This window comes from Callospermophilus lateralis, chromosome 1 (assembly GCF_048772815.1).
Source record: "Callospermophilus lateralis isolate mCalLat2 chromosome 1, mCalLat2.hap1, whole genome shotgun sequence".
NCBI lineage: Eukaryota > Metazoa > Chordata > Mammalia > Rodentia > Sciuridae > Callospermophilus > Callospermophilus lateralis.
Window position 1 is genome coordinate 79036574 of NC_135305.1, and position 17684 is coordinate 79054257.

At 39.0% G+C, this 17684-nt stretch overlaps 1 protein-coding gene across 1 annotated transcript in view; it reads left to right on the forward strand.

The window, feature by feature from the left end:
• Dnah11 (dynein axonemal heavy chain 11) overlaps window positions 1-17684 on the forward strand; it is a 302098-nt gene that overhangs the window by 142047 nt on the left and 142367 nt on the right. Inside the window, exons 43-46 of the mRNA XM_076853784.2 lie at window positions 4983-5133; window positions 8378-8509; window positions 11816-11993; window positions 17065-17265. Coding sequence (XP_076709899.2) covers window positions 4983-5133; window positions 8378-8509; window positions 11816-11993; window positions 17065-17265 — 662 coding nt within the window. The remainder of the gene's footprint in view (window positions 1-4982; window positions 5134-8377; window positions 8510-11815; window positions 11994-17064; window positions 17266-17684) is intronic.

Here is a 17684-nt window from a genome sequence, read left to right on the forward strand (position 1 = left end):
CAAATTTTTTGTTTCCAAGTATTCAAAACTATAGAAAAATTGAAAAGGTGCAAGGTACAACCACAGACCTATTCCTACAGTCACCACTTGTTACCATTTTACATTTGCTTTCTGTCTGGCTGATATCCCCCCTCCCTCTCCCTCTCTGTCTCCCCTTCTCTCCCCCTTCCTCCCTCATAGGCATAGAAATATGTTTTACTAATATTTGCTGAAATATCTGAAGTTAAGTTGGAGATATTAAGATACTTCATCCCTAAGTATTTCAGCATTTATCTCCTAAAAGCCAAGATAGCCTTCTACTGAACACAATATAATTAACACATCTAAGAAATTTCTTCTTTTTTTTATTAGTTGTTCATGACAATACAATGATCTTGACATATCATACATTTGATTCTAATGGGGTATGAATTCTCATTTTTCCACATGTACAGATTGCAGGATCACATTGGTTATACAGCCACGTATATACATACAGCAATACTAGTGTCTGTTGTAAGAAATTTATTCTTAATGTTACCCAATAATCATTTTTCAAATTTTGCCAAATATCCCAGTAATTTCTTCTGTCCCCTTTCCTTTTTTTAAATCTAGCATTCAAGATGATGCATTGTCTCTGTTGTCCCCTTGAACCCAGAATACTCCCCCATCTTATTCTTTCATGGCATTTATGGTTTTGGAAAGAACAAGTCAAGTGTCTTAAAGATGACCCACTAATGGTTGTAAATGGTGATTTCCTAGCTCAGTCATTCTGTTTACATGTATTATGTGACAGTTTGTTGTGAAGAAATTGCTTGGACCTGCTTCTCTTCTGTCTTTACTTTCTTCATATTATTTTCTGTCTGATTTCTTTCTTTCAGTTCAGTGAATTATAACCCACTACCAAGATTCTTTTGTATTCTCAATTGTCATAAAATATGCCAAGAGGATGCTCAAGCTAGTCTCATCTGTGTTCTTTTTTTTTTTTTTCCCTTATCCTAAGTCTTCAGATATTTTGATGCCTTTGTTTCATCTCAGACTTTCCTTACTTGAGACCCAAATCAACCATTCCTCCAAGGAACTAGAAGGAATGACTTTTAGTAAAAATGATATTTAGAATCCAAGATCAGTTCATTGATGTCAGTGTGTCATGGTGTCTAGACCCTTTCAGGAAAAAAAAAAAAAGTAGGATATATTTTTTCCAAGCTTATATTAGAAAGAACTATGGGCAGAAGGAATTATAAAATACTGTGTTCCTAATATCCATGTGGGGTACCATTTAGGGAATAAAGATTGTGCCAGAATCACTTAAATTTATTAGAACATTTTTGTTAAAGCCAGGCATGGCAGTGCATACCTGTGATCTCAATGACTTGAGGGACTGAAGGCCAGTCTTACCAACTTAGCAAAGCCCTAAATAATTTAGGAAGACCCTATCTCAAAATAAAAATATAAAAAAGGGCTGGGGATGTGATTCAGTATTTAAGCACCCTTACATTCAACCCCTAGTATCAAAAACAAACCAAAAAAAATTGTGTTTAATTAAAATTCACTGAGCTCCTTCAAATTATTTCTGTCCTACTTTACAGATATGGACCATATAAGATTAAACAACATCCTTAAAATCACATCAGCATATGAATAGCTGCAGAAATATAATAGTATTTTAAGTCTCAGTTCTAAATAAGTTTACTGGAAGTTTATTCAACAGTGCATGTGTCTGTTAGGATCTTAAGAAATTGAGACAGAAGACAATTAAAAGGCAATTTCTGAAGATTATAATCAATGATGATATTTTTTTCTAGTAGAAAGGCATGAGAATATACAGAAAGAGAAAACAAGCAATAAATTTTAAAATTCAGTTGTGATTATATAGTATATAGTATATTAATAGTAGGGATTAAATCCAGGACCTTGTACTTACTAGGCAAATGCCCTACCACTGAGCTACAGCCTCAGCTCACCCCTCCCCCCATTTTTTGAGACAAGGTCTCACTAAGTAGCCAAGGCTGGCCTAGAACTTGTGATCTTTCTGCCTCAATCTCCTGAGTAGCAGAGATCATACGCACCCACTATTGTATCCAGCTATAAATTATTGAAATTAAAATTATTTGAAAATGAGTATCACATTGCAAATGGGATTTACTAAACTGTGTATTCTTTAGTTTGTGCATAACAAAATGAAAAGGTGGAGCTATATCTGGAATTAGTTTGTTCCAAAAGAGGTTACTAATAACTTTTGAGAGCCACAACTTCAGATCATTACTTTCTTCTATTACTTCAGCTTAAAATGTCCTTTCAGCTTTGTATGACTAATTCTCTCCCTTGCATCAGATGACATCATTAGATGACATCATTGTCTTCTACACCTGCGATTGCATTCTCTCGTATTTGAAGAATATATATACTTGTTAGTACACAGATTCAGAAATAAAGGGCATACACTGTGAATCAGCATGCCCTGCTGACTTGGACCACTCTTCCAGGCCACCGTGAAATGCAAACCTGAAGCTTGCCATGCAGAGCAGTCTCTTTTTTTTTTTTTTTTTGGTACCAGGAATTGAATTCAGGGGCACTCAATCACTGAGCCACATTCCCAGCCCTCAGAGAAGACTCTTAGTCTGATGACTCTTTGCTAACCTGATTGACAGGATCCAGCTCCAGACTGTTGAGTAATCATTTTAAAAGTTTTTAGAGGCCTGGAGATTCTAGTAGCTGATTTCCAAACCTGAGGGATTTAGACTTCATGTAATAAACCTAGAGCTTTTCTGGAGGAGGGAAAAACAGTACAGCTGACAGTGTGGACCTCATTCATAAATCCTTCAAAGTCAAAGACTCTGTTAGTGACCTAGAAATTGGCATTAAGATGATGCATGAAGGGGCATCACTAGGCAGGGATTTCCTGAGGCCACGGCTCCAGTGTGGGCAATCTCTTAGGTATGCAAGGGATAAAAATGCAATTTTAGGATATCATTTTCAATTTTACATTCTATGATAGTGGTACATTTCAGCTGATCATGATCTATAGCATCTTTTATAAATTAAAAGAAATTTTTTGTGAAATGGAAAGAATTGGAAACAAATACAGGTCTATGTCTTCAGTTTTGCCATTGCTGAAGATAATGGTCTTTCCTTATAAATTTTCTATCCTTTAAATATCTACTTTTATTCCTAACTCTGAAATTTTAGCAAGAATCTCTCTATGAAATATTAAACTGTTTATACTTATTGAAAATTTTGACATGTCATGCACTGTGGCATATTTGACCCCTAAGAGAGGTCACTTATTGTCCTTCTTGTGGGGATCAGAATCTCTTCTTACCAGGTCTCCTGGTTTGGTAGAGCTTGCTTCCTTCATGCCACTTGTGGAGGTCATTTATACAAGATCATCATTTGCTTATGGGTCTGGTCAATTTCCTTTGGGACTTTGGATACTACCACTGTGGCTCAATGAATAGTAATTACCTATCCCTAAATGCAGAAACTTTGGGGCTATTTTTGAGGCTACTACTCCTAGTTATTCTTACAATGGCCTCTGCTCCCTCACACACTTGGAAGAGATTTGGGGGGAGATGGGACATATTTTTTTATACCAATCACATCTGCCAGTTCCTGTACCCTACCAGACACTGCTTCACTCACCATGCACAGGTATGAAGAGGCAAGATCTGAACCCAGCTGCTAATTAGTAACCTTAACTGAGAATTGTTATGTGTCAGGTAGTAATCTAAGCACTTTGCACATTTATATTTGTTCAATTCTCAGAAGATAGTCTTTATTATTATTGTCTCAGCACAGTTAAAAAATGATGGCACTAAGATGACGATTCAGGCAGTCTGAATTTTATAGAGTTTTGTCTCCTTGCACAGTCCTCTTCCCCTGTTCCCATGATAAACTCTGGATACCAAGATTCTATTCTGGCAGCTGATGGGCAATAAAAACCTGCTTTGCATTGTTCTGTGGTACCCACTGTAACTAGCATTGAGATAAACTTTATCAAATCACTCTCCTAACCAGACTTCCATGAGAACCATTCCTCTTGGACCTGCAAAAGTTTTGACAGATGACATTTTGTAAGTCTAACCATGGTGTAAGATAGTTGACTATTTAATAAACCCTACCATGAAGTGTTGTGGAAAGCAAAGTGAGCTTTTTGTACAGTATTCAAAATGTGAAATCTGATTTGCTTAAAGCAAAGTGCAGCTACATTGGCCCTGTGGCCACACTGCCCTCCCAGCTGCAGAGTGTATTCATTAGCTCTGCTTCCTCCTGGATCAGGACTTCCTCAGTGATTATTTTTCATTTAGCAACTCTTAGTTTACCCCCAGAGACTACTCTGGATGGTACTAAGTCATGTTTGCTGTATTAATACATAGATTAATAATATGTTAGATGTATTTAATGTATCAAAATTAAAATTTTATAAGCTTAAGATTGATATATACACATATGTGTATAAATTTATAAAAGCATGAGATCCTACTTCAGAGCCTGTGATTGGAAACACATTATCAGCTTTTGGTTGTCAGAAATGTTGAGTCCAGGGGAAAAGGAGGACATTTGAAATTGCCCCTATGGAATTTTTACCTCTTTTATAATTGATTTCTCATTATTAAATAATTGATGCCAAATTAATCAAGAAAAATGCCTGGCTATTGTCATAAATAAGGCCTCCTCCGTGAAAACAGTTTGTCCCTGAGGGAATGACAGACTGCACTTCTTTCTAAATGCTGTATAATGGTCGCCTTTGCCCTCTGTTGTGTTTGGCTTCTAAGTGCTATTAGAAATTTCTTCTGCATTCTTTTCATTAAGTTATAAATGGCCATTAAAGCAAGTTTTTAAAGGGCCATTTAAAAATATTTCTGCTTTGAGAAACAGAATGACCCCACTAAAGGGATTCCTGAAGTATTGCAGCAAGCTGTGTTAAGGGGAGCTCTGCACGTGGTGAAATTCTGCTTTTCAAGCCTGGTGTTCAGTAAAAGCTTTTCTGTGTTTCTTTTCAGGTATGTGGCCAGTTGGATAGACAGAAGGCAGCATCAATCAGAAAAGGCCAATTTAACTATTCTTTTTGATAAATATGTTCCGGCATGCTTGGATAAGTTGAGAACAAGCTTTAAAACCATCACCTCAATTCCAGAGAATAGCCTGGTGCAGGTTTGTCCTCAGTTACACTATCTGACATCCAGAATCCTGATGGAGCTTGATCAAGACAGCGCATGTTTTTCCTTGCATAGGAAAGTGGAAAGATTTCTGGGATTGTTAGGATGCTCCTACCTCAGACCCAGGTTTCCCTGGAACTTTTTGCAAACCCCTATCACACGCTGTTGCACTATGTTGTCATTTGGGTTTGTGGTCAGTTTCTCAAGATTGTGAACCAAAGGGCTGAAGCCATATTCATTTTCCTATGCCCAGAGATGTACATAGTTCCTCGCATGTAGCAGGTGCTGAATGTATTAATGGAGTCATCATATTCCTGGAACAGAATTAGAAGAACAAGCAGTTTTAGTTTTCTACTCTTATGTAACTTTCCCAGAGAAGGTTGTTTGGGATTGTTCGTTTTGTTTAGTGCTGCAGATTGAACCCAGGGGATCTCTGCCTCTCAGTTACATCCATAACCCTTTATATTTTTTACTTTGAGACAGAGTCTTGCTAAGTTGCTAAGGTTGGCCTCAAACTTGTGATCCTCCTGCCTCAGTCTCCAGAGTTGCTGAAAATACAGGTGCACACCTCTGGGGCCAGCCTCAGTATATATTTTGAATAAAATGAATCTGTGCAATTAAAGATGTCCAACAGTGAGTAAAGGAGGGCCTCCTAATTCTTTCTCACAGACTTCCCCCGCCCCAGAATATTCCTGATAACATGTTAATCTGCATGAAGAGTTTGTAATATTCCTGGGATAATTTTCTGATCCTCCTTGTAAGTCAGCTGGTAAGAGTGAAGGGTATGTATGATTTGTTGTCATGGAAGCAAAAGGAAATAATTTACGGTGCACAGAAATGAAGATTGCTATCATAATCTCAGCATGAAGAAAAGCTGTCCCCAGCCCTTGGAAATATCCAACTTCACAAAAGGGTCACAATTGAAACCTTTTTTTTTTTTTTTTCCTTTCCTGCAGGAACAAAATTGGTTTCTAACTACTTTGTTACCACGAAGTTACTGTTACCAAATTTTGTTTGAAGCTAAATTAGAAATAGTGGCAGGCATAATAAGAAGGGAAAGTTCAGGTTTTTGGATAATTCACACACCAATTAAGTAAACGATAGTATTCAACAGTAATTATCTGAGGTATAATTTATTTCTGAAAGCAGGTCTGAATTTATTCATAATGAATTAATTATGTGGTTAGCCTAATTAGACTTCCTCTGGTGTAATCCTTGCAGAACCACGATCGTGTTCTTTCTCAAGTTGACTTGTGTATTTGTGCGATTCTCTGGTGTGAACTTTTTCATTCAAGAGTAGTGTGAAAATAGGTCAGTAGGAATTAATGTGACTTTTGCTCTCACTTCTTCCTTTTGTAGTATACAGAAATAGCATTTACCCCTAGCTCCTTGTAAGCTGCTGTCTTATAGAATAGTTTTCTCTAGTTACTTACAAGAATTCGAGACCAAAGGGTACAAGAGAGTGACTTAAAATGGCTATCTTTAAGAAATTCCAGTATAGGATAGTTCTTTAAAAAAAAATTGTTAAAGTATATTAACTCTTTGAAAATGAGGATTAACGTGTGATTTTGTTAACTGCTGATGCAGAGCTCAAAGTGTTTTTCAAATTCTATGGGAGAAAACAGAATAATTATATGACTTATTAGAGTGTTCACCTAATAACATCACATTGAGACCATTCGGTCTGTTTAACTATTTCTTAAGACAATGTGATTTCTACTTGGAGCAAAACCCTGAGGTTTTTCCTGATAACAAATTGATGAGTTCTATTAAAAGATTGTTTCAAATTGGTAAACATGGACAATGTAAAACAGAAATCAAGCAAGAAGATTTAACAATATAACAGTTCTCAATTATTTAAAAAACAAAACAAAACAAACATTTCCCCATCTTTCATGGCTAGAAAAGAAAGATTCAGCCAGGTATGATGACACATGCCTGTAATCCCAAAGACTTGGGAGGCTGAATCAAGAGGATCGCAAGTTCAAGACCAGCCTTAGCAACTTACTAAGGACCTGTCTCAACAACTTACTAAGGACCTATCTCAAAATAAAAGGGACTGCAGATGTGTCTCAATGGTTAAGCATGCCCAGGTTTGATCCCTGGTGCAAAAAAAAAAAAAAAAAAAAAACAATGCTGAGCTTGCATTACTGTGTAGGTTTGTGATAGTGATCAAATTCTGTTGTTGCTTCCAAAAACTGGGACAAGAGTTTCTTTCATTTTTAGGGTCTGTAACAATGCTAATTAAAGAGAACCATTTTGTGTTTTAGGAAACTAGCTCTAAATTTGTTTACCTCTAGTTATATATCATATGGTAAAGCTTTTTGCTGCAGTATTGAAGGGATTGCTCTGAACATGCTTCACCTGCAGGGTTTGAAGAACAAGTTCCTGAACAGCATTTCTTCCAAGGTTAAATGTAGTCTGCTGTCCAAAAAATGCCACTGGCAAGACTGCCAGTCCAGCTTTCTAAATTTATGACACCAGGTGGAAAAAATGGCTGCCAAAGCCAGAGAAAAGTGGGTTTCCTAGGGTCCCCAGGAGGATAGGTTTAGCAATGCCTGCCTGTCTACTGGAATCTTAAAGATTCATCCCCAACTATATTATAGATCATCACTTACCTATGAGGAAAGATGTCTTCTATAAATATATATATATATAGGCACCAGGATTGAACTTGGGGGCACTCGAGCACTGAGCCACATTCCCAGCCCTATTTTGTATTTTATTTAGAGATAGGGTCTCACTTAGTTGTTCAGCACCTTGCTTTTGCTGAGGCTGGCTTTGAACTTGTGATTCTCCTGCTTTAGCCTCTGGAGCCGCTGGGATTACAGGTGTGCACCACCGTGCCTAGCTTCAATATAGTTTTAAGTGAGAAAGCAAATTATAGAATACCATGTTACTATGAATCCTTCTTTATAAAGAATGAAAATAGACAAATATTCATTATTATTTTTCTCCTAGTTCATATATTTTCCTGGTTTATCCAGTGATTATTAATTTTAAATTAATTTTAAATTTGAATAATTTCTTTTTACTTAGAGTATTAAATTGACTAAAAGTGATTTTAAAAATTGGGGGATTGACTTAGATGCCCAAGGCAATAATTTTTCTTTCTCCCAGAGTTCTGAAAAATTATATAATCTCCTAAGGATAAAGTGGAGTTGTGATTAAAAAGTCTTTTGAACCCATTAAAAAAACTCTTTGCCCCAAATGAATGGTTGTTTTTTTTTTTTCTTTAGACCATTTGTACTCTTTTGGAGTGTTTGTTGACTCCTGAAAATGTACCTTTGGATAGCCCAAAAGAAGTTTATGAAGTCTATTTTGTCTTTGCTTGTATCTGGGCTTTTGGAGGCACCCTGCTTCGAGATCAGGTATGTTGAGAAATGGTTTATAGGCCCAGTTTTACTGGCAGGGTGTGGGGGTTGATATGTGGTTCCTATTGTTTTGTAATGCTGTGGTAACTCTTCGCTGCTTGCCTTCTCCTGAGTCTGTGCATTCTGGAGGCAATCCCAGGCAGGCAGGCAGTTATCACCTCAGCTGACACTGCAAGTCCACATCCTTCAGCCCAGCTCACCCCTCTGAGCTTGAGGCTGTGTGTTCACCTGCCTCCAGAGCATCACAGCTGCTTGCTGATCCACAGACTAGCCACACTCTGTGCCTGTCACACACCTCTTCCTTAGCCTACACCCAAATCTGCCCCTTCTCCTCAATCTCTTTTCACCTTAGTGATACATTCCTTTGAGTTGCTCTAGTTAAAAATGTGGGAAAATCACCGTTCATTTTTTCCACATCCCGTGATCTCAGAATCTTTCAGTTTCACTTACAAAATAGCTGCTGAATCTGTCCCTTCACTGTCATTTGTATAACAAAAATGCAGGAGACAGTCATCTTTAGATTGCCCCAAGTTCTCACAGTAGCTTACCTCAGGCTGCCATAACAAATACCTTAGTGTGGCCAAAACAACAAATTGATTTCTCACCATGCTGGAGGCTGGAATTCCAAGATCACGGTGCCAGCGTGATTAGGTTCTATTGAGGACTATCTTTCTGGCCTCTTCTCTGTGTCCTCATGTGACAGAGGCGGCAATTTCTGCTGGCTCTTCTTACAAGATACTTATCCCATCATGACCTCATCTAAATTTAATCATCTTCCAGAGGCTCCATCTCCTAATACCATTGTTTGGGCAGTTGGGCTTCTGCATCTGAGTTGGCAGGGTGGGGCAGCAGCAGTGGTGGTGGTGACTCAGTGCATGGCATAGAGTAACCTTCAGATAGGGCTCCCTGTTTCTAGTTGCTCCCACAGAGGATCTTTCCCAGGATAATCATCTCTGAACCATTGTCAACCTTGCACCAGTTTCTTTTCATTGGTCTTTCCTTCAGCTTCAAGTGAATCTATCCTGCCTGCACCCCTTTTTTTTTTTAATTTTTTTTCTTGGCTTCTGAGTTCCAGTGGGAAACACTTAAAGTAAAATTTTGCATAAACACATACACCCCATATACACAAATAGCCTAATTTACGAAAGTGAAAGAAACAGGCAGGTCTCATCTCTACTATCCATCTCCGTGTGAATTTCTCTCATGTCATCTTTATGTAAGTCTTCAAAGTATCCTCATTGTGCAGATCAAGTTCAGCTCAGGGGGTGAAGTACCTTGCTCAATGTACCACTGATGGGAAATGGTAGCAGCAGCATTTCCATCAAAGTTTGCTTTCCCCAATCGCCACATCTTCCAGGGTACCTCAGAACATATCATGGTCATTGTGCTTCCATGCATAACCCTGAATCTTCATGTAAAAAACAGAGGGCACACGGTTTTCAGGCATCCCAAGTCTTTCCAAATGTGAACAGGGAAATTATATTGGAAGGCATCACACCAACAGTGACCCACATTTCTGTTGGTTTACTTGCTGTAGGTGCTAAAATAAAGGGCTGATGTAATCTCTGGGTCAGTTCTGCTTCTTGTCACTTAGTTACCATAACTTATAAATAAACTTGGTATTCATTTGCCTGTGTGGATCTTATAACAGCCCTTGTCAGAAGTCAAATTTCCTTCTGTAATCTCCAAGTGCTTCCTAGCTCATAGTGGCCAATGCTTCTTGTAGAAGGGTCATGGTACCTGCTTTCTCCTGAATTCATTGGCTTAGCCTCTGCTTCCATCTATGCACCTCCATGTCTTCCCAGTAAATTCTGATCATGGAGTTCATAATTGTTTTCTTCCCCACTATAGAAAAATAAAGTGTTTTAGTTTATGAATGAATTGATAAAATGAATGAATGGATAAAAATTTTTCACCGAAATAATTTTGATGATGAAATTGTTAGGTGAAGCAAATTTCTTCCTCCAGAAAAGGGTGCCAGGCAAGTGATAGTCCATGAATTAAGATCAAATTAGTTTGCTTTGGTGTAAGACCAATTTTTTTTAGGGTGATGAAATATCTCATGCTACCATCTGAAAATAATGTGAGTCTAAACTCATTAACTTGTCAATGGCAGAGGGTTGGAGAATGAGTTGGGCAGGTTTAGAAGGTGGTAGGAGAGGCCCTCCCTGTAAAAACTCTAAGAGTGGGCCATAGTTCCAGGACATAGAGTCATCAAAGCAAAAGCAAATTTAAGAATTTTTTCTGAGAGTTGAGGTCTTAGATAAGATTGCTAAAGCAGTGGACTTAGATAATGCTTTTGGATTTTACCAAAATTCACTAGGTCAGTCCATCTTATGGACTAGGTTGCTTGGCCAGGTCACCCTCTGGATTTACAAGAGTTTTGACTGTTATTGGCACACAGGTGTCATTTCCTTTCCTTTATTGTCTAAATCCTCATCTAGCAACAAAAATCTATTTTACCTATTATTGTATAAAAATAAGTATGTTTTAGTCAAGAAAACTGCCTGGAAGTTGGGAACTGGTCTCAGGATTTCAGCCAGACCTCTTACCCTGGGCCTTACTTTAAACAAGCCCTGCCTTCCTCCATTTCTCTCTCCTTCTGCAGAGGTTCTCAGGTACAGAATTTCAAAGATCAACAAAGTTTCAATATTGTTTTGTTGGAATGACACAGGATTGCTAGCCATTTACTTTTTGTTTTAATTTATATATCCATTTACTTTTTAAGTAAAGGCATATATAAAATTACTATTTAGTGGTGCCATTGTTTTGTTTAAAAAAAAGAGAGATTTTAACAACAAAAGGACTAAGGAGTCTATAAACTCAGAATAAAGGATAGTATTTTAATCAATCTTACCAATTTTTAAAAGTACTCCTTTTTTCTTATTCATCTCATTTTCCCATCAATTGGTATGAACATGGGTATAAATCAATACCAGCACTTCATAACCACTGTCCTGTGGTACCTGGCATAGTAATTTGCACAGTAATTCATTGAATAACTGAGGTCCACCTAACTATCTTGCTTTCTAAGTTAATAACTATTCCACTGTGTTTATACCTCATGGATATGTGGCAATTACAGCTTTCTACCTCTGTGGCAGTAGCACTCATCATGACTAATGTCTAGTTATTTATTAAACTTGGTGAGTTTCTCGATTCCATTCCAGAAGTTTCCTTTGTGATTATTCTTCTGTGTACAGCAAACCCTGTATTGAGGAGGCTTGGGGGGCGGGGGGGGGGCTTTGGTATTTTCAAAATTACCTTCAAAGCTGCAATAAAGATTTCTCTTGCTCTGCTTAGCTTTCTGACTATCCAGCCAACTTCAGCCGGTGGTGGCACAAAGAGATGAAAGCAGTGAAGTTTCCATCCCAGGAGACAATCTTTGATTATTATCTGGACCACAAAACTAAGAAATTTTTGCCTTGGGCTGACAAAATCCCCCAGTTTATCATGGATCCAGATGTACCTCTGCAGGTGGGTATGTGCTACAGCAGTATTTGAGCCCTTTTGTAAAACAGACTTACTTTCTTGCCACATGGATAAATTATTATTGTGTTGATATGCTCAGCATATAACATTTTTCTCAGAAGAATCTTAAGTACAGGAATGATTAGTGAGAGAGGCTTTTATTTCTGCAACATCCTTTTTCTCCCAGTTTATTTCAACTTAATTCTGTTAGCAGCTTTTTTAGTTTTCCTAGAGACTTCAAGAGTTTTGTAAAAAAATTGGAGTCCTTGTTCTGTTAATTCTCTGGTTTTTATATCTGACCTTGTATTAATCTCTTAGCACTTTTCACATACAGCTTTCATCTTTTACTTCCCCCTGTGAGCCATAAAATAAATACATTTAATCTTAATGTGGTTGTTTTAGATTCCCAAGACAGCTGACAAATCCAAATGAATCTTGTTTTCTTCTTTCTCTGAGATGGAGTTATTCTTTGACCCTCTTCTTATTCTACTTTCATGGGGTTGTTTTTCCCATTTTTTAAAATTTTTTTCTCAAAATCATGTCATTCTGATTCATCTTGGAGTTTTATCATTTCAAGCAACACCGTAGGTATAGAATACAGTTTGTATTAGAAAGCACCAAGGGTCACATCACAGAAAATCCAAAGTGTTTGTTTGCTGGAGCTGGGACTAGTACTACAAACTAAATGGGACCCCAGGAACCCTTGGCTCAGCTCTGGAGGCTGGAGATTCGGGTTCAAAGTGTTAGTGGGGTGGTTCTATCTGGGAGCTGTGAGGCCCTTCTTTGGGCTATGGATGTTTGCCAGCAGTCTTGGTGTTCCCTGGCTATGGTAGCTCAACACCAGTCCTCAACTGACCTTTTCCGTGTGTGTGTGTGTGTGTGTGTGTGTGTGTGTGTTTTCAAATCTATCAGTTTGCACCACTGTGTCATTGTGTTAGGAGCCTCCTTAGGTTAGTTCACTAGAATTGCCATAACAACATTACACGCTGAGCAGCTTAAATGATGAAAATTTATTTTCTCACCATTCTGGAGGCTAAAAGTCCAAATGATCTTGATGGAGGTTTCGTTTTTTCTCTCCTGCACTTGCATGTCCACACATGGTCTTTTCTCTGGGTACACATCTTTGCACACTGCCTCCTCTCCCCCATGTCCATATTTCCTCCACATTAGCACTTCAGTCACATTGCGTTAGGGTTTACCCTGTGGCCTCATTTTAAGTTAGTTGCCTCTTCCAAGGCTCCTGTCTCCTAATAAGTCACATTCTCAGGTATTGGGAGTTAAGCCTTCAACATGTAAATTTTAGGAAGACAAAGCTTTGTCCTTTGAGTCTTCAAAATTCATATTCTTCTAATGTGCAAAATATATTCACCCATCCTAAATGCCCCAAAGACTTTCTCCCTTCCAGCCTTAACTGTAAGTCTCAAACCTTAGCCTGTGAAATTGGAGAAGTTATCTGCTTACAAAATACAACAGTGGGCAGGCAAAGGATAGACATTTTTGTTCCAAAGGAAAAAAATCAGAAGGTAGACAGGAGTTATAGTTTCACAAAATGTTTAAAACCTAGTAGAGAAACTTCAGTTAGATTGTTACAACTGAGAATAATCCTCTTTGGCTCAAGACCCACTGAGAAGTTAGCCCTACCTTTTGGGCCCATTATCGGGGTAGTGTTGTCCCTGAGCTCAGCCCAACGTTCCAGCCCCACCCCCATAGCCCTATCCAATAGTCCTTCCCGAGGCCCTGGTTTGTAGCCTCTAGGCCCACTGAAGCCAGAGAAGGGAAGGGGCCCACCTTCTGAAACTGAGGAGGAGACAGCCTTATCCTCCAGGGCTGTGCCTTTTGGGCCCAGGTGGCAGTGCTACCCTTTTAAATCTCTTAATTAACTTTGGGGTCATTTTCCCCTTTTCTAAAAAGATAACACATGATTGTAGTCAGATGGCTTTTTCCTGTAGAAGTCCCATGACCTTCCCCAATTTTGTCCTGTCTCTGTCCCCTTTAAGCTGAGAGACCGGGATCCCAAAATTACCTTCAAGAGCCTGCCCCCAGTGACCTGAGGACATCCCACTAGGCCTTACTTCTGAGATTCCACCACTGTTCAGTACTGCCACACTGTAACCTGGCCTTCAGCACATGGGCCTTTGGGGACCATTGATGAAAGCAAGAGGTGGCTTAGATAAAGTGGGAACTCTGCCAGGAGGGAAAAGGTAGGAGGCAATTAATGATGTTCCTTAAGTCTACTTTATGTATTTTGAAATCTTCAAACTACCTGAATTTTAGTTACTCAGCAATATTATCTAGCTGATTGAAGATTGAGAACATGATAGAATCAATCAAAAATACTGAAGACCTTAAAATTGGTATCATGAAGTTGGTGCACCTTATCAGTTAGCATCATTTATTCAACAGAGAGCTGTGAGGACCTAGCAGTCTTACTATGGACACAGTTGTACCAAATGTATTTATTGGGTTAACAGACTCTTAATGTGTTAGAAGAAAACCTGGAGTCCTGGCACAGTGGTGCGTGCCTGTAATCTCAGTGGCTGAGGAGGCTAAGGCAGGAGGATCTGTGAGTTCAAAGCCAGCCTCAGCAAAAGTGAGGCGCTAAGCAACTCAGTGAGACCCTGTCTCTAAATAAAATACAAAATAGGTCTAGGGATGTGCCTCAGTGGTTGAGTGCCTCTGAGTTCAATCCCTGGTACCCAAGAAGAAAACCATGGAAATCGGTAATAATAAGTCCCCACCAGGCCTCTTGTAAGTGCTTTAAATAGATTAACTAATCTTTACAGTAACCTAAGATATGGACTGTTACTAGCCCTTTTCTTACATATGGAAAATAGGAAGAGATTAAGAAATCAGTCCATAGCTATGCTGGTAGTGGATATAGAATAACCAATGATCCTAGTTTGCCTGAGACTGTGGGAGTTTCAGAACACTAAATTTGAATTTTATTTATGTATTTATTTATTTTTGGTACTGGGATTAAATCAGGGGTACTTAACCACTGAACCCCAACCCCTTTTTATTTTTTATTCTTAGATGGGGTCTTACTAGATTACCTAGGGCCTCACTAAGTTGCTAAAGCTGGGTTTGAACTTGTTATCCTTCTGCCTCAGCTTTGTGGGATAGATAAGGAGACACTGGGATTACAGGCATGCACCACTGCGCCAGGCTAGATTTGAAATTTTAAAGTAGGAAATTCTGGGCAAACTAAGAAGAGTTGGTCACACTGTAACAGCAGATCAGATTTGAACCCAGACAGTTCTGCTCCAGAGTTGATGTTCTGAAGGGCATTCTATGTAGAGGGTAAGATGTTGCGTAGGCCCTGACTGACTCAGGTAGAATCCAGGTACCACTTCCTAGCCAGCTGGGCTAGTCCCTATCACCAGTTACTTATGTTCTCTAAGCTTGAGCTTCATCATCTCTGAAGTGGAAATAATAACAAAAACCTCCCCTTAGTACCTGTATCATGTGACAAGATACATGTAAACTATCTAACATACCTTGAGCTCTACTAAGTGTTAACTATTAGAACTAACATGTGAAGAAAAGAGCCAATAGCCAAAGTAGAAAGCAAATGATGATAACTGAGACCAAGAAAGGAGAAAAAAAATATAAACTGTGCCTCTAAAGAAAAGGAAAAAAAAAAAAAAAGACCTTTTTAATGTGGCACAGAACTGACTAGCTTCCAGTAGGCCCTATGTACCACTGAGATAAAAAGAGTTCTAGAGTAAATGTTCATGTCATGATTCAATTTGGAATGATGCAGTTGCTATTCAGTGTATTCGAACCCAATGACGAACTGTATGCGTTATACTTAACACCTATTTCTTGTGAACAGTATAAATCCTGCTAGTAGTTTTTCCATTTTATTTTGGTCTCTGTTTTAGTCAGCTTTTTTGCTGTTGTGACTGAAAACCTCACACAAACAATTTAGAGGAGGAAAAGTTTACTTGGGGGCTCATGGTCTCAGATGTCTCAATCCATAGACAGCAGACTCCATTCCTGAGGGCTCAGGGTGAGGCTTAATATTGTGGTGGAAAAGTGTGTTGGAGGGAAGCAGCTCACATGATGATCAGAACGCAGATAGAGATTCCACCTGCCAAATACAAATATATACCCCAAAGCCACTCCCTCAATGCCCCACCTCCTCCAGCTACACCCTACATGTCTTCAATTACTACTCATTTACTTCCATCAGGTGATTAGTTCACTGATTGGATTAAGGCTCTCATAACCTGATCGTTTCTCCTCTAAACCCTCTTGCATTGTCTTAACATGAGCTTTTGGGGGACACTCACATCCATACCATAATAGTCTATGCAGCCAAACTGCCAGCTTTTAGTCCCTGCACAGAATTCCATTGTCTGCAGTCAACATCTGCTTACCCCTTTGTCCTGATCTTGCTTGTTAATCCATGTTCCCTGAGTCTAATTTTTCTTGGTGGTTTTCCTTTTGTTGAATTCCTGCAAGCCACTTTGAATTCCCCGTGAAACAATATGGTATATGTGTAAATTAATAGCCAATTTTCAAATGTAAAAGATCAAGCTTTAACTTTTAACAAGGTAATACAAAGTAAGTTTCAGAAGTTCTTCAGCTTCCTGGCTCTTCCACTTGAAAGCCTCTTCCGCCTGCAACCACTCTCTCTCCACTCTGACCCTCTTTGGCTGGATTGTGCTATTTAATCTAACTGGGTCAAGGCAATGCCAGTTTCTGAAGAGTGGTGGCCAGTTTCTGGAATGTTCACTGTATTTCCTTCTTTGCCTCAGACGAGGTTGGGGGGAAGGTAGATATCATGTGATAGAGAGCTTTATCGGGTAAAACTTGGTTCAAAAATATATATCATTTGCTTATGTTGTGGCGCCTGGATGTCCTGCCCAGTTGTTCTCCAGCTGAGATGTCTGAAGGCTGGCAATTCAAAACTGAAAATTGGATGAAATCTCTCCCCACAGGCTGTTAACTTGAACTAACAATTCTTTGCATCTCAATTCTAAAGTGACTATGTAAGGTCAGATATAAAATTTTGAAATGCTTGTCTCTGTCTGACCTTGCTCTCATTCTGGTGTCTCCCCCTCCTTCATAGAAAGTTCTGGTTCACACATCAGAGACAACCCGTCTTAGATATTTCATTGAGTTGTTGCTGAAGAAAGGAAAACCACTCATGCTGGTTGGAAATGCTGGAGTGGGAAAAACGGTCTTTATGAGTGGAACACTGGAGAGCCTCTCTGAGGAATTCCTAGTATCCCGCGTGCCGTTCAACTACTACACGTCGTCTGCAGTCCTGCAGAGTGAGTGCTTCTCCTGCTACGTAAGAGGGTGCAGATGTGAGTGAGAAGTAGAGATTGGCTATTAGCACGAGGAGTAGAAAGAGCTCTAGTTGCAGTGTACTTTGAAAGAGAGTTAGGATTTCAAATGTTTGAGGTCATGCACAGGCAAAGAAGAAATCTGGAAGGATCTACTTAAGTAAAGACATGGAAGAGAAAATTGTGAGATAAATTCAGTGAATGTGGAAGATGACTGAAACATAGTAGGCAGAAGATGAGGAAAGCCTAGAGTACAGAGTGGGGGTTTTGACATGGAGTGAACAGTGGGTTTTCTGGATGATGAGACTTTTAATGTTAAAACTAGAATAGCCCAATCCTGGACAACCTGGGCTAGCTGACCACCATAACTGTAGAGAAGGCTGAGGTGCAACCAAGCGGATGGA